This window comes from Salvelinus fontinalis, chromosome 19, assembly GCF_029448725.1.
Source record: "Salvelinus fontinalis isolate EN_2023a chromosome 19, ASM2944872v1, whole genome shotgun sequence".
Classification (NCBI taxonomy): domain Eukaryota; kingdom Metazoa; phylum Chordata; class Actinopteri; order Salmoniformes; family Salmonidae; genus Salvelinus; species Salvelinus fontinalis.
In genome coordinates, this window is record NC_074683.1 from 50,447,565 (window position 1) to 50,465,544 (window position 17,980).

At 48.8% G+C, this 17,980-nt stretch overlaps 1 protein-coding gene across 1 annotated transcript in view; it reads right to left on the bottom strand.

The window, feature by feature from the left end:
- Nucleotides 1–17,980, bottom strand: part of LOC129816223 (bone morphogenetic protein receptor type-2-like) — a gene marked incomplete at its 5' end in the record, with an annotated part of 118,220 nt that overhangs the window by 11,789 nt on the left and 88,451 nt on the right. The window contains one exon of the mRNA XM_055870457.1: nt 2,644–4,502. Coding sequence (XP_055726432.1) covers nt 2,644–4,502 — 1,859 coding nt within the window. The remainder of the gene's footprint in view (nt 1–2,643; nt 4,503–17,980) is intronic.

The window sequence follows — 17,980 nt, forward strand, 5'->3', positions numbered from 1 at the left end:
CCACCTCCACCTACAGTCCCATGCCTCTTTACCTCCACCTACAGTCACATACCTCTTTACCTCCACCTACAGTCACTAATCTCTTTACCTCCACCTACAGTCCCATGCCTCTTTACCTCCACCTACAGTCACACACCTCTTTACCTCCACCTACAGTCACTAATCTCTTTACCTCCACCTACAGTCCCGTACCTCTTTACCTCCACCTACAGTCACTAATCTCTTTACCTCCACCTACAGTCCCATGCCTCTTTACCTCCACCTACAGTCACATACCTCTTTACCTCCACCTACAGTCCCGTACCTCTTTACCTCCACCTACAGTCACTAATCTCTTTACCTCCACCTACAGTCCCGTACCTCTTTACCTCCACCTACAGTCACTAATCTCTTTACCTCCACCTACAGTCCCATGCCTCTTTACCTCCACCTACAGTCACATACCTCTTTACCTCCACCTACAGTCACACACCTCTATACCTCCACCTACAGTCCCATACCTCTTTACCTCCACCTACAGTCCCATACCTCTATACCTCCACCTACAGTCACATACCTCTTTACCTCCACCTACAGTCCCATACCTCTTTACCTCCACCTGCAGTCCCATACCTCTATACCTCCACCTACAGTCCCATACCTCTATACCTCCACCTACAGTCACATACCTCTTTACCTCCACCTACAGTCCCATACCTCTTTACCTCCACCTACAGTCCCATACCTCTTTACCTCCACCTACAGTCCCATACCTCTTTACCTCCACCTACAGTCACACACCTCTATACCTCCACCTACAGTCCCATACCTCTATACCTCCACCTACAGTCACATACCTCTTTACCTCCACCTACAGTCCCATACCTCTATACCTCCACCTACAGTCCCATACCTCTTTACCTCCACCTACAGTCCCATACCTCTTTACCTCCACCTACAGTCACACACCTCTATACCTCCACCTACAGTCCCATACCTCTTTACCTCCACCTACAGTCCCATACCTCTATACCTCCACCTACAGTCCCGTACCAGTATACCTCCACCTACAGTCACATACCTCTCTACCTCCACCTACAGTCCCATACCACTTTACCTCCACCTACAGTCCCATACCTCTATACCTCCACCTACAGTCACATACCTCTCTACCTCCACCTACAGTCCCATACCTCTTTACCTCCACCTACAGTCCCATACCTCTATACCTCCACCTACAGTCCCATACCTCTTTACCTCCACCTACAGTCACATACCTCTTTACCTCCACCTACAGTCCCATACCTCTCTACCTCCACCTACAGTCCCATACCACTTTACCTCCACCTACAGTCCCATACCACTTTACCTCCACCTACAGTCCCATACCTCTATACCTCCACCTACAGTCACATACCTCTTTACCTCCACCTACAGTCACATACCTCTTTACCTCCACCTACAGTCACATACCTCTTTACCTCCACCTACAGTCCCATACCTCTTTACCTCCACCTACAATCACATACCTCTATACCTCCACCTGCAGTCCCATACCTCTATACCTCCACCTACAGTCCCATACCTCTTTACCTCCACCTACAGTCACATACCTCTTTACCTCCACCTACAGTCCCATACCTCTTTACCTCCACCTACAATCACATACCTCTATACCTCCACCTGCAGTCCCATACCTCTATACCTCCACCTACAGTCACATACCTCTATACCTCCACCTACAGTCACATACCTCTATACCTCCACCTACAGTCACATACCTCTATACCTCCACCTACAGTCCCATACCTCTTTACCTCCACGGGGAGTTGAGTTGTAGTATGGTGTTGCGTTCCGTCTTCGTAGAGGCGAACAATGAGGGCTAGATACGTATAGAACCCTTATGCAGGTTGTGGAGCCAAAGCTGTCTGTTTGAATAACACAATTCCTTATTGTTCGGCTCTCAGCAACAGGCCAGGGGAACATGGAAATGACTAGTGATTATGATCACTACGCTACAGGACTGTTTTTCTAGCACAGACTGGAATATGTTCCGGGATTCATCCAATGGCATAGAGGAGTGACCCACCTCAGTCATCACCACAGTGACCGTACGTACATATCCCAACCAGAAGCCATGGATTACAGGCAACATCCGCACCGAGCTAAAGGCTAGAGCTGCCGCTTTCAAGGAGCGGGACTCTAACCCGGACGCGGTAGAGAGGGAAGGGTGGACTGAGGTAGAGAGAGACAGAGAGTGAAGGAGAGGTAGAGAGGAGGGAAAATAGAGAGGGAAGGGTGGACTGAGGTAGAGAGAGACAGAGAGTGAAGGAGAGGTAGAGAGGAGGGAAAATAGAGAGGGAAGGGTGGACTGAGGTAGAGAGGGAAGGGTGGACTGAGGTAGAGAGAGACAGAGAGTGAAAGAGAGGTAGAGAGGACGGGAAGTAGAGAGGAGGGGAAGTAGAGAGGGAAGGGTGGACTGAGGTAGAAAGAGACAGAGAGTGAAGGAGAGGTAGAGAGGACGGGAAGTAGAGAGGGAAGGGTGGACTGAGGTTGAGAGAGACAGCGAGGAGGGGAAGTAGAGAGGACGGGAAGTAGAGAGGAGGGGAAGTAGAGAGGGAAGGGTGGACTGAGGTAGAGATGTGTGGCGTGTTCTTTTCTCACCTGAAGAGCTGTTCTGTGAGGAGGCAGACAGGTCCAGGGAGCAGGGTCTCTCAGGTCGTCTGGGTTTGGGCTGTCTGAGGGCCGCTGGGGCTGAGACTGGGGTTGAGGCTGGGGCTGAGGCTGGGGCTGAGGCTGGGGCTGAGACTGGGGCTAAGACTGGGGCTAGGACTGGGGCTAGGACTGGGGCTAGGACTGGGGCTAGGACTGGGGCTGAGACTGGGGCTAGGACTGGGGCTGGGACTGGGGCTGGGACTGGGGCTGAGACTGGGGCTGAGACTGGGGCTGAGACTGGGGCTGAGACTGGAGCTGAGACTGGAGCTGAGACTGGGGCTGAGACTGGGGCTGAGACTGGGGCTGAGACTGGGGCTGAGACTGGGGCTGAGACTGGGGCTGAGGCTGAGGCTGAGGCTGGGGCTGAGGCTGGGGCTGAGGCTGGGGCTAGGACTGGGGCTAGGACTGGAGCTGAGACTGGGGCTGAGACTGGGGCTGAGACTGGGGCTGAGACTGGGGCTGAGACTGGAGCTGAGACTGGAGCTGAGACTGGGGCTGAGACTGGGGCTGAGACTGGGGCTGAGGCTGGGGCTGGTAGTTGGGCAGTGAGAGGTACGGAGATGGGTTTGGGTACAGAGACAGGTCTAGGTATGGGGACAAAGGTGAGTGGTTCAGGCCGTCCCTCTACAGATGGACATGTGATCACCAGACGGTGGTTGTTGTTGTTGTTGGTGTTGGTGCGTCCCGCCAGGTGATTGGTTGGTCTCTGGTCACATGCGGTGGGCTGCTCTCTCCTCAGCAGTGGTTCATGTTCATCAGGACTGGAGTTGATGTTGAGTCGACTGTCCTCTCCGCTGAGCTGGGTCTGTAACAAGGGTGTCGCTCCGCCCAACTCCCCCTGAGGGCCCGCCGGATTGGTAGTCCCGTAAGGAGCCCCGCCTCCAGATGAAGAGGCCACGCCTCCGTTCAGGTAACCGTTGACGACCACGACGCTTACGCCGCTCCGCACCCCGTTTCCTACGGCCGTCGGCCCGTTGTTGGTAACGTTAACAAGGCGTGGCTCTGCCGCCGGGGCGACCGTGTTCATCTTGGCCACGCCCGTCTCTACCTGCTTCAGATTGGACCGGTGTTTCCCAGACTTCAGCCTGGAGGAACCAGAGCCTTCCTTGGCCTTGGTGCTGAGTGGTAGGCTGGTGGGCCGTTTGGGGAGGTTCTGCTGTTTGGGCAGGGGGAACATAGTAGCTGGAGGGTCCCCCATCCCACTGGCCCCGGTCCCAGACCCTCCCTGGGCCCCGGCCCCAGTCACCTCCGCAGCCAGCTTGATGAGGGGGTAGAGCAGGGAGGAAGACCCAGAGCTGAGGGGGTCTGGAGCAGAGAACTGTTTCTGGCTGTGCTCCATAAGGTTCTCATCAGAAGACTCCTTCAGGTTCTTGTCAACCTCTTTAGGGTCCAGCTTAGTGGTCTCCAAGTCCTCTTGGGTCAGCTGCAGACACACCGGCACCACCAGGCCCAGCACAGCGCCACCTAGTGGGCCGGATGAGTCCTCCCCTTGACCCGACTCAGAGATGGTGGTCATGACGGTGTTGGGTGTCAGGCCCGTGGTGGTGGAGAGGCTGGCGCCGCTGCTCTCCGGGCTGGGCAGACGGGCCTGCTGACGCTCAGCGTTGATGGAGTTTCGGTTCTTCTCTGGACCAGCGGGTACACTGCTGGTTCCACCCAGGACGCCGACGGAGGAGGTCCCCGATACAGAGGTGTCTCCACCGGGGAGGTTCTTCACCACGTGGCCCTCGTGGTCCTCGATGTAGGAGGACGAGGAGTAGTCGGGGTAAGGGCTGACTTTAGGACCCCTGCGGCTGTGGGACAGGTTCCTGTAGGGGAGGCAGAGAGTATTAAAACTGATGTCATGTCCACCTGCGGCGTAACAGACCAAACATCACATGACGGGGCGAGCAGAGAGTCTTATCAAAAACCACTAGGCTACCTGCTGGTTACTGGCCAACAATCTAACCACTAGACTACCTGCTGGTTACTGGTCCAACGCTCTAACCACTAGATACCTGCTGGTTACTAGTCCAACACTCTAACCACTAGGCTACCTGCTGGTTACTGGCCCAACGCTCTAACCACTAGGCTACCTGCTGGTTACTAGTCCAACGCTCTAACCACTAGACTACCTGCTGGTTACTAGTCCAACACTCTGACCACAGGGCTACCTGCTGGTTACTGGTCAACGCTCTAAACACTAGACTACCTGCTGGTTACTGGCCCAACACTCTGACCACTAGGCTACCTGCTGGTTACTGGCCCAACGCTCTAACCACTAGGCTACCTGCTGGTTACTGGCCCAACACTCTAACCACTAGGCTACCTGCTGGTTACTAGCCCAACACTCTAACCACCAGGCTACCTGCTGGTTACTGGCCCAACGCTCTAACCACTAGGCTACCTGCTGGTTACTGGCCCAACACTCTAACCACCAGGCTACCTGCTGGTTACTGGCCCAACGCTCTAACCACTAGGCTACCTGCTGGTTACTAGCCCACCAACCTGCTGGTTACTAGTCCAACGCTCTAACCACTAGGCTACCTGCTGGTTACTAGTCCCGACACTCTAACCACTAGGCTACCTGCTGGTTACTGGCCCAACACTCTAACCACTAGACTACCTGCTGGTTACTAGTCAAACACTCTAACCACTAGGCTACCTGCTGGTTACTGGCCCAACGCTCTAACCACTAGGCTACCTGCTGGTTACTAGCCCACCAACCTGCTGGTTACTAGTCCAACGCTCTAACCACTAGTCTACCTGCTGGTTACTAGCCCACCAACCTGCTGGTTACTAGTCCAACGCTCTAACCACTAGGCTACCTGCTGGTTACTGGCCCAACGCTCTAGCCACTAGGCTACCTGCTGGTTACTGGCCCAAACTCTAACCACTAGGCTACTAGTCCACTCTAACCACTAGGCTACCTGCTGGTTACTAGTCCAACACTCTAACCACTAGGCTACCTGCTGGTTACTAGTCCAACACTCTAACCACTAGGCTACCTGCTGGTTACTAGTCCAACGCTCTAACCACTAGGCTACCTGCTGGTTACTGGCCCAACACTCTAACCACTAGGCTACCTGCTGGTTACTGGCCCAACACTCTAACCACTAGGCTACCTGCTGGTTACTAGTCCAACGCTCTAGTCACTAGGCTACCTGCTGGTTACTGGCCCAACGCTCTAACCACTAGGCTACCTGCTGGTTACTGGCCCAACGCTCTAACCACTAGGCTACCTGCTGGTTACTAGTCCAACGCTCTAGTCACTAGGCTACCTGCTGGTTACTGGCCCAACGCTCTAGTCACTAGGCTACCTGCTGGTTACTAGTCCAACGCTCTAGTCACTAGGCTACCTGCTGGTTACTAGTCCAATGCTCTAACCACTAGGCTACCTGCTGGTTACTGGTCAACACTGGTTAGTGGGTCCTGGTGTATTGATATAGTGTTGATACAGTGGGTCCTGGTGTATTGATATAGTGTTGATACAGTGGGTCCTGGTGTGTTGATATAGTGTTGATATAGCGGGTCATGGTGTGTTGATACAGTGGGTCCTGGTGTGTTGATATAGCGGGTCATGGTGTGTTGATACAGTGGGTCCTGGTGTGTTGATACAGTGGGTCCTGGTGTGTTGATATAGTGGGTCCTGGTGTATTGATATAGCGGGTCCTGGTGTGTTGATATAGTGTTGATATAGCGGGTCCTGGTGTGTTGATATAGTGTTGATATAGCGGGTCCTGGTGTGTTGATATAGCGGGTCCTGTTGTGTTGATATAGTGTTGATATAGCGGGTCCTGGTGTGTTGATATAGTGTTGATATAGTGGGTCCTGGTGTGTTGATATAGTGGGTCCTGGTGTATTTATATAGTGGGTCCTGGTGTGTTGATATAGTGTTGATATAGCGGGTCCTGGTGTGTTGATATAGTGGGTCCTGGTGTGTTGATATAGTGTTGATATAGCGGGTCCTGGTGTGTTGATATAGTGGGTCCTGGTGTATTGTATTAGTGGGTCCTGGTGTGTTAATATAGCGGGTCCTGGTGTGTTGATATAGTGGGTCCAGGTGTGTTGATATAGTGGGTACTGGTGTGTTGATATAGTGGGTACTGGTGTGTTGATATAGTGGGTCCTGGTGTGTTGATATAGCGGGTCCAGGTGTGTTGATATAGTGGGTACTGGTGTGTTGATATAGTGGGTCCTGGTGTGTTGATATAGTGGGTCCTGGTGTGTTAATATAGCGGGTCCTGGTGTGTTGATATAGCGGGTCCTGGTGTGTTGATATAGTGGGTCCTGGTGTGTTGATATAGTGTTGATATAGTAGGTCCTGGTGTGTTGATATAGTGTTGATATAGTGGGTCCTGGTGTGTTGATATAGTGGGTCCTGGTGTATTTATATAGTGGGTCCTGGTGTGTTGATATAGTGTTGATATAGCGGGTCCTGGTGTGTTGATATAGTGGGTCCTGGTGTGTTGATATAGTGTTGATATAGCGGGTCCTGGTGTGTTGATATAGTGGGTCCTGGTGTATTGTATTAGTGGGTCCTGGTGTGTTAATATAGCGGGTCCTGGTGTGTTGATATAGCGGGTCCAGGTGTGTTGATATAGTGGGTCCTGGTGTGTTGATATAGTGGGTCCTGGTGTGTTGATATAGTGGGTCCTGGTGTGTTAATATAGCGGGTCCTGGTGTGTTGATATAGCGGGTCCTGGTGTGTTGATATAGTGGGTCCTGGTGTGTTGATATAGTGTTGATATAGTGGGTCCTGGTGTGTTGATATAGTGGGTCCAGGTGTGTTGATATAGTGGGTCCTGGTGTATTGATATAGTGGGTCCTGGTGTGTTGATATAGTGGGTCCTGGTGTGTTGATATAGTGTTGATATAGCGGGTCCTGGTGTGTTGATATTGTGGGTCCTGGTGTATTGATATTGTGGGTCCTGGTGTGTTGATATAGTGGGTCCTGGTGTGTTGATATAGTGTTGATATAGCGGGTCCTGGTGTATTGATATAGTGGGTCCTGGTGTGTTAATATAGTGGGTCCTGGTGTGTTGATATAGTGGGTCCTGGTGTGTTGATATAGTGGGTCCTGGTGTGTTAATATAGTGTTGATATAGTGGGTCCTGGTGTGTTAATATAGTGTTGATATAGCGGTTCCTGGTGTGTTGATATAGCGGGTCTTGGTGTGTTGATATAGCGGGTCCTGGTGTATTGATATAGTGTTGATATAGCGGGTCCTGGTGTGTTGATATAGAGGGTCCTGGTGTGTTGATATAGCGGGTCCTGGTGTGTTGATATAGCGGGTCCTGGTGTGTTGATATAGCGGGTCCTGGTGTGTTGATATAGCGGGTCCTGGTGTGTTGATATAGTGGGTCCTGGTGTATTGATATAGTGTTGATATAGTGGGTCCTGGTGTATTGATATAGTGTTGATATAGTGGGTCCTGGTGTGTTGATATAGTGGGTCCTGGTGTGTTGATATAGTGGGTCCTGGTGTATTGATATAGTGTTGATATAGTGGGTCCTGGTGTGTTGATATAGTGGGTCCTGGTGTGTTGATATAGCGGGTCCAGGTGTGTTGATATAGTGGGTCCTGGTGTGTTGATATAGTGGGTCCTGGTGTGTTGATATAGTGGGTCCTGGTGTGTTGATATAGCGGGTCATGGTGTGTTGATATAGTGGGTCCTGGTGTGTTGATATAGTGGGTCCTGGTGTATTGATATAGTGTTGATATAGCGGGTCATGGTGTATTGATATAGCGGGTCATGGTGTGTTGATATAGCGGGTCCTGGTGTGTTGATATAGTGGGTCCTGGTGTGTTGATATAGTGGGTCCTGGTGTGTTGATATAGTGTTGATATAGTGGGTCCTGGTGTATTGATATAGTGTTGATATAGTGGGTCCTGGTGTGTTGATATAGTGGGTCCTGGTGTGTTGATATAGTGTTGATATAGTGGGTCCTGGTGTATTGATATAGTGTTGATATAGCGGGTCATGGTGTGTTGATATAGTGGGTCCTGGTGTGTTGATATAGTGGATCCTGGTGTGTTGATATAGTGGGTCCTGGTGTGTTGATATAGTGGGTCCTGGTGTGTTGATATAGTGGGTCCTGGTGTGTTGATATTGTGGGTCCTGGTGTGTTGATATAGTGGGTCCTGGTGTGTTGATATAGTGGGTCCTGGTGTGTTGATATAGCGGGTCCTGGTGTGTTGATATAGAGGGTGCTGGTGTGTTGATATAGTGGGTCCTGGTGTGTTGATATAGCAGGTCCTGATGTATTGATATAGTGAGTCCTGGTGTGTTGATATAGTGGGTCCTGGTGTGTTGATATAGTGGGTCCTGGTGTGTTGATATAGTGGGTCATGGTGTGTTGATATAGTGGGTCCTGGTGTGTTGATATAGCGGGTCATGGTGTGTTGATATAGTGGGTCCTGGTGTGTTGATATAGTGTTGATATAGCGGGTCCTGGTGTGTTGATATAGCGGGTCCTGGTGTGTTGATATAGCGGGTCCTGGTGTGTTGATATAGCGGGTCATGGTGTGTTGATATAGTGGGTCCTGGTGTGTTGATACAGTGGGTCCTGGTGTGTTGATATAGTGGGTCCTGGTGTATTGATATAGTGTTGATATAGCGGGTCCTGGTGTGTTGATATAGCGGGTCCTGGTGTGTTGATATAGCGGGTCCTGGTGTGTTGATATAGCGGGTCCTGGTGTGTTGATATAGCGGGTCCTGGTGTGTTGATATAGCGGGTCCTGGTGTGTTGATATAGTGGGTCCTGGTGTGTTGATATAGTGTTGATATAGTGGGTCCTGGTGTGTTGATATAGCGGGTCCTGGTGTGTTGATATAGCGGGTCATGGTGTGTTGATATAGTGGGTCCTGGTGTGTTGATATAGTGGGTCCTGGTGTGTTGATATTGTGGGTCCTGGTGTATTGATATAGTGTTGACATAGCGGGTCCAGGTGTATTGATATAGTGTTGATATAGCGGGTCCTGGTGTGTTGATATAGCAGGTCCTGGTGAGTTGATATAGCGGGTCCTGGTGTGTTGATATAGCGGGTCCTGGTGTGTTGATATAGCGGGTCCTGGTGTGTTGATATAGCGGGTCATGGTGTGTTGATATAGTGGGTCCTGGTGTGTTGATATAGTGTTGATATAGTGGGTCCTGGTGTGTTGATATAGCGGGTCCTGGTGTGTTGATATAGCGGTTCCTGGTGTTTGAATTTTAGCGGGTCCTGGTGTGTTGATATAGCGGGTCCTGGTGTGTTGATATAGTGTTGATATAGCGGGTCCTGATGTGTTGAGATAGTGGGTCCTGGTGTGTTGATATAGTGTTGATATAGCGGATCCTGGTGTGTTGATATAGTGTTGATATAGCGGGTCCTGGTGTGTTGATATAGTGGGTCCTGGTGTGTTGATATAGTGGGTCCTGGTGTGTTGATATAGTGTTGATATTGTGGGTCCTGGTGTGTTGATATAGTGGGTCCTGGTGTGTTGATATAGTGTTGATATAGTGGGTACTGGTGTGTTGATATAGTGGGTCCTGGTGTGTTGATATAGTGGGTCCTGGTGTGTTGATATAGTGGGTCCTGGTGTGTTGATATAGTGGGTCCTGGTGTGTTGATATAGTGTTGATATTGTGGGTCCTGGTGTGTTGATATAGTGGGTCCTGGTGTGTTGATATAGTGTTGATATAGTGGGTCCTGGTGTGTTGATATAGTGGGTCATGGTGTGTTGATATAGTGGGTCCTGGTGTGTTGATATAATGGGTCCTGGTGTGTTGATATAGTGTTGATATAGTGGGTCCTGGTGTGTTGATATAGTGGGTCATGGTGTGTTGATATAGTGGGTCCTGGTGTGTTGATATTGTGGGTCCTGGTGTATTGATATAGTGTTGATATAGCGGGTCCTGGTGTGTTGATATAGTGGGTCCTGGTGTGTTGAAATAGTGTTGATATAGCGGGTCCAGGTGTATTGATATAGTGTTGATATAGCGGGTCCTGGTGTGTTGATATAGTGGGTCCTGGTGTATTGTATTAGTGGGTCATGGTGTGTTGATATAGTAGGTCCAGGTGTGTTAATATAGCGGGTCATGGTGTGTTGATATAGCGGGTCCAGGTGTGTTGATATAGTGGGTACTGGTGTGTTGATATAGTGGGTCCAGGTGTGTTGATATAGTGGGTCCTGGTGTGTTGATATAGCGGGTCATGGTGTGTTGATATAGCGGGTACTGGTGTGTTGATATAGTGGGTCCTGGTGTGTTGATATAGCGGGTCATGGTGTGTTGATATAGCGGGTCCAGGTGTGTTGATATAGCGGGTCCAGGTGTGTTGATATAGTGGGTACTGGTGTGTTGATATAGCGGGTCCAGGTGTGTTGATATAGTGGGTACTGGTGTGTTGATATAGTGGGTCCAGGTGTGTTGATAGAGTGGGTCCTGGTGTGTAGATATAGCGGGTCATGGTGTGTTGATATAGCGGGTACTGGTGTGTTGATATAGTGGGTCCAGGTGTGTTGATATAGTGGGTCCTGGTGTGTTGATATAGCGGGTCATGGTGTGTTGATATAGCGGGTCCAGGTGTGTTGATATAGTGGGTACTGGTGTGTTGATATAGTGGGTCCAGGTGTGTTGATATAGTGGGTCCTGGTGTGTTGATATAGCGGGTCATGGTGTGTTGATATAGCGGGTACTGGTTTGTTGATATAGTGGGTCCAGGTGTGTTGATATAGTGGGTCCTGGTGTGTTGATATAGCGGGTCATGGTGTGTTGATATAGCGGGTCCAGGTGTGTTGATATAGCGGGTCCTGGTGTGTTAATATAGTGGGTCCTGGTGTGTTGATATAGTGGGTCCTGGTGTATTGATATAGTGTTGATATAGCGGGTCCTGGTGTGTTGATATAGCGGGTCCTGGTGTGTTGATATAGCGGGTCCTGGTGTGTTGATATAGCGGGTCCTGGTGTGTTGATATAGCGGGTCCTGGTGTGTTGATATAGCGGGTCCTGGTGTGTTGATATAGCGGGTCATGGTGTGTTGATATAGTGGGTCCTGGTGTGTTGATATAGTGGGTCCTGGTGTGTTGATATAGCGGGTCCTGGTGTGTTGATATAGCGGGTCCTGGTGTGTTGATATAGCGGGTCATGGTGTGTTGATATAGTGGGTCCTGGTGTGTTGATATAGTGGGTCCTGGTGTGTTGATATAGCGGGTCCTGGTGTGTTGATATAGCGGGTCCTGGTGTGTTGATATAGCGGGTCATGGTGTGTTGATATAGTGGGTCCTGGTGTGTTGATATAGTGGGTCCTGGTGTGTTGATATTGTGGGTCCTGGTGTATTGATATAGTGTTGATATAGCGGGTCCAGGTGTATTGATATAGTGTTGATATAGCGGGTCCTGGTGTGTTGATATAGCGGGTCCTGGTGTGTTGATATAGCGGGTCCTGGTGTGTTGATATAGCGGGTCCTGGTGTGTTGATATAGCGGGTCCTGGTGTGTTGATATAGCGGGTCATGGTGTGTTGATATAGTGGGTCCTGGTGTGTTGATATAGTGTTGATATAGTGGGTCCTGGTGTGTTGATATAGCGGGTCCTGGTGTGTTGATATAGCGGGTCCTGGTGTTTGAATTTTAGCGGGTCCTGGTGTGTTGATATAGCGGGTCCTGGTGTGTTGATATAGTGTTGATATAGCGGGTCCTGATGTGTTGATATAGTGGGTCCTGGTGTGTTGATATAGTGTTGATATAGCGGGTCCTGGTGTGTTGATATAGTGGGTCCTGGTGTGTTGATATAGTGGGTCCTGGTGTGTTGATATAGCGGGTCCTGGTGTGTTGATATAGTGGGTCCTGGTGTATTGATATAGTGGGTCCTGGTGTGTTGATATAGTGGGTCCTGTTTTGTTGATATAGTGTTGATATAGTGGGTCCTGGTGTGTTGATATAGTGTTGATATAGTGGGTCCTGGTGTATTGATATAGTGGGTCCTGGTGTGTTGATATAGTGGGTCCTGTTGTGTTGATATAGTGTTGATATAGTGGGTCCTGGTGTGTTGATATAGTGGGTCCTGGTGTGTTGATATAGCGGGTCATGGTGTGTTGATATAGTGGGTCCTGGTGTGTTGATATAGTGGGTCATGGTGTGTTGATATAGTGGGTCCTGGTGTGTTGATATAGTGGGTCCTGGTGTGTTGATATAGTGTTGATATAGTGGGTCCTGGTGTGTTGATATAGTCGGTCATGGTGTGTTGATATAGTGGGTCCTGGTGTGTTGATATTGTGGGTCCTGGTGTATTGATATAGTGTTGATATAGCGGGTCCTGGTGTGTTGATATAGTGGGTCCTGGTGTGTTGATATAGTGTTGATATAGCGGGTCCAGGTGTATTGATATAGTGTTGATATAGCGGGTCCTGGTGTGTTGATATAGTGGGTCCTGGTGTATTGTATTAGTGGGTCATGGTGTGTTGATATAGTGGGTCCAGGTGTGTTGATATAGCGGGTCATGGTGTGTTGATATAGCGGGTCCAGGTGTGTTGATATAGTGGGTACTGGTGTGTTGATATAGTGGGTCCAGGTGTGTTGATATAGTGGGTCCTGGTGTGTTGATATAGCGGGTCATGGTGTGTTGATATAGCGGGTACTGGTGTGTTGATATAGTGGGTCCAGGTGTGTTGATATAGTGGGTCCTGGTGTGTTGATATAGCGGGTCATGGTGTGTTGATATAGCGGGTCCAGGTGTGTTGATATAGTGGGTACTGGTGTGTTGATATAGTGGGTCCAGGTGTGTTGATATAGTGGGTACTGGTGTGTTGATATAGTGGGTCCAGGTGTGTTGATATAGTGGGTCCTGGTGTGTTGATATAGCGGGTCATGGTGTGTTGATATAGCGGGTACTGGTTTGTTGATATAGTGGGTCCAGGTGTGTTGATATAGTGGGTCCTGGTGTGTTGATATAGCGGGTCATGGTGTGTTGATATAGCGGGTCCAGGTGTGTTGATATAGCGGGTCCTGGTGTGTTAATATAGTGGGTCCTGGTGTGTTGATATAGTGGGTCCTGGTGTATTGATATAGTGTTGATATAGCGGGTCCTGGTGTGTTGATATAGCGGGTCCTGGTGTGTTGATATAGCGGGTCCTGGTGTGTTGATATAGCGGGTCCTGGTGTGTTGATATAGCGGGTCCTGGTGTGTTGATATAGCGGGTCCTGGTGTGTTGATATAGCGGGTCATGGTGTGTTGATATAGTGGGTCCTGGTGTGTTGATATAGTGGGTCCTGGTGTGTTGATATAGCGGGTCCTGGTGTGTTGATATAGCGGGTCCTGGTGTGTTGATATAGCGGGTCATGGTGTGTTGATATAGTGGGTCCTGGTGTGTTGATATAGTGGGTCCTGGTGTGTTGATATAGCGGGTCCTGGTGTGTTGATATAGCGGGTCCTGGTGTGTTGATATAGCGGGTCATGGTGTGTTGATATAGTGGGTCCTGGTGTGTTGATATAGTGGGTCCTGGTGTGTTGATATTGTGGGTCCTGGTGTATTGATATAGTGTTGATATAGCGGGTCCAGGTGTATTGATATAGTGTTGATATAGCGGGTCCTGGTGTGTTGATATAGCGGGTCCTGGTGTGTTGATATAGCGGGTCCTGGTGTGTTGATATAGCGGGTCCTGGTGTGTTGATATAGCGGGTCCTGGTGTGTTGATATAGCGGGTCATGGTGTGTTGATATAGTGGGTCCTGGTGTGTTGATATAGTGTTGATATAGTGGGTCCTGGTGTGTTGATATAGCGGGTCCTGGTGTGTTGATATAGCGGGTCCTGGTGTTTGAATTTTAGCGGGTCCTGGTGTGTTGATATAGCGGGTCCTGGTGTGTTGATATAGTGTTGATATAGCGGGTCCTGATGTGTTGATATAGTGGGTCCTGGTGTGTTGATATAGTGTTGATATAGCGGGTCCTGGTGTGTTGATATAGTGGGTCCTGGTGTGTTGATATAGTGGGTCCTGGTGTGTTGATATAGTGGGTCCTGGTGTATTGATATAGTGGGTCCTGGTGTGTTGATATAGTGGGTCCTGTTGTGTTGATATAGTGTTGATATAGTGGGTCCTGGTGTGTTGATATAGTGGGTCCTGGTGTGTTGATATAGTGTTGATATAGCGGGTCCTGGTGTGTTGATATAGTGTTGATATAGTGGGTCCTGGTGTGTTGATATAGTGTTGATATAGTGGGTCCTGGTGTGTTGATATAGTGTTGATATAGTGGGTCCTGGTGTGTTGATATAGTGGGTCCTGTTGTGTTGATATAGTGTTGATATAGTGGGTCCTGGTGTGTTGATATAGAGGGTGCTGGTGTGTTGATATAGTGGGTCCTGGTGTGTTGATATAGTGGGTCCTGGTGTGTTGATATAGTGGGTCCTGGTGTGTTGATATAGTGGGTCCTGGTGTGTTGATATAGCGGGTCATGGTGTGTTGATATAGTGGGTCCTGGTGTGTTGATATAGTGGGTCATGGTGTGTTGATATAGTGGGTCCTGGTGTGTTGATATAGTGGGTCCTGGTGTGTTGATATAGTGTTGATATAGTGGGTCCTGGTGTGTTGATATAGTCGGTCATGGTGTGTTGATATAGTGGGTCCTGGTGTGTTGATATTGTGGGTCCTGGTGTATTGATATAGTGTTGATATAGCGGGTCCTGGTGTGTTGATATAGTGGGTCCTGGTGTGTTGATATAGTGTTGATATAGCGGGTCCAGGTGTATTGATATAGTGTTGATATAGCGGGTCCTGGTGTGTTGATATAGTGGGTCCTGGTGTATTGTATTAGTGGGTCATGGTGTGTTGATATAGTGGGTCCAGGTGTGTTGATATAGCGGGTCATGGTGTGTTGATATAGCGGGTCCAGGTGTGTTGATATAGTGGGTACTGGTGTGTTGATATAGTGGGTCCAGGTGTGTTGATATAGTGGGTCCTGGTGTGTTGATATAGCGGGTCATGGTGTGTTGATATAGCGGGTACTGGTGTGTTGATATAGTGGGTCCAGGTGTGTTGATATAGTGGGTCCTGGTGTGTTGATATAGCGGGTCATGGTGTGTTGATATAGCGGGTCCAGGTGTGTTGATATAGTGGGTACTGGTGTGTTGATATAGTGGGTCCAGGTGTGTTGATATAGTGGGTACTGGTGTGTTGATATAGTGGGTCCAGGTGTGTTGATATAGTGGGTCCAGGTGTGTTGATATAGTGGGTCCAGGTGTGTTGATATAGTGGGTCCAGGTGTGTTGATAAAGTTGGTCCTGGTGTGTTGATATAGCGGGTCCTGGTGTGTTGATATAGTGTTGATATAGTGGGTCCAGGTGTGTTGATATAGCGGGTCCTGGTGTGTTGATATAGTGGGTCCTGGTGTGTTGATATAGTGGGTCCTGGTGTGTTGATATAGTGTTTATATAGTGGGTCCTGGTGTGTTGATATAGTGGGTCCTGGTGTGTTGATATAGTGGGTCCTGGTGTGTTGATATAGTGTTGATATAGCGGGTCCTGGTGTGTTGATATAGTGGGTCCTGGTGTGTTGATATAGTGTTGATATAGTGGGTCCTGGTGTGTTGATATAGTGGGTCCTGGTGTGTTGATATAGCGGGTCATGGTGTGTTGATATAGCGGGTCCTGGTGTGTTGATATAGTGGGTCCAGGTGTGTTGATATAGTGGGTCCTGGTGTGTTGATATAGCGGGTCATGGTGTGTTGATATAGCGGGTCATGGTGTGTTGATATAGTGGGTACTGGTGTGTTGATATAGTGGGTCCAGGTGTGTTGATATAGTGAGTACTGGTGTGTTGATATAGTGGGTCCAGGTGTGTTGATATAGTGGGTCCAGGTGTGTTGATATAGTGGGTCCAGGTGTGTTGATATAGCGCCGTGCGCAGTGACCAGCTGACTATACATTATTATCCAATTGGTGGTTCGAGCCCTGAATGCTGATTGGCTGACAGCCATGATGTATCATACCGTATACCACAGGTATTACAAAAATATATATTTTCATTGGTCTAATTACGGTCGTAACCAGTTCATAGGGAATTTTTCTATATATATATATAATATACCACCAGTCCATTTGGCTAGCAACTACAGAATCTCAGAATGAACGACCAGTCCATTTGGCTAGCAACTACAGAATCTCAGAATGAACGACCAGCCCATTTGGCTAACAACTACAGAATCTCAGAATGAACGACCAGTCCATTTGGCTAGCAACTACAGAATCTCAGAATGAACGACCAGTCCATTTGGCTAGCAACTACAGAATCTCAGAATGAACGACCAGTCCATTTGGCTAGCAACTACAGAACCTCAGAATGAACGACCAGTTCATTTGGCTAGCAACTACAGAATCTCAGAATGAACGACCTGCCCATTTGGCTAGCAACTACAGAATCTCAGAATGAACGACCAGTCCATTTGGCTAGCAACTACAGAATCTCAGAATGAACGACCAGTCCATTTGGCTAGCAACTACAGAATCTCAGAATAAACGACCAGTCCATTTGGCTAGCAACTACAGAATCTCCGAATGAACGACCAGTCCATTTGGCTAGCAACTACAGAATCTCCGAATGAACGACCAGTCCATTTGGCTAGCAACTACAGAATCTCAGAATGAACGACCAGCCCATTTGGCTAGCAACTACAGAATCTCAGAATGAACGACCAGTCCATTTGGCTAACAACTACAGAATCTCAGAATGAACGACCAGTCCATTTGGATAGCAACTACAGAATCTCAGAATGAACGACCAGTCCATTTGGATAGCAACTACAGAATCTCAGAATGAACGACCAGCCCATTTGGCTAACAACTACAGAATCTCAGAATGAACGACCAGCCCATTTGGCTAACAACTACAGAATCTCAGAATGAACGACTGACTTTTGCACAGACTATTTTGTTATTATTATTTATTTTATTTCTATTTTGTACGGGGAAAGTGTTTAATGAAAACATGTTGCTCATCTTTTTTTAATATGTTGCACCATTTTTAAAAAAACAAAAAGGCAAACGAACCCGGGAATGAATGTGAATAACACCCCCCGGCTGTTGGCTTCGCCTCAGGCCTAAGACCAGCCCTTAGTCAGGAGTTATTCTCGGGTTCTCATGCCTTATTGCTTAACCAGAATAGACAGACAGCATACAGACAGAAGGGTTCTTAACCAGAATACAGACAGAAGGGTTCTTAACCAGAATACAGACAGAAGGGTTCTTAACCAGAATACAGACAGAAGGGTTCTTAACCAGAATACAGACAGAAGGGTTCTTAACCAGAATACAGACAGAAGGGTTCTTAACCAGAATA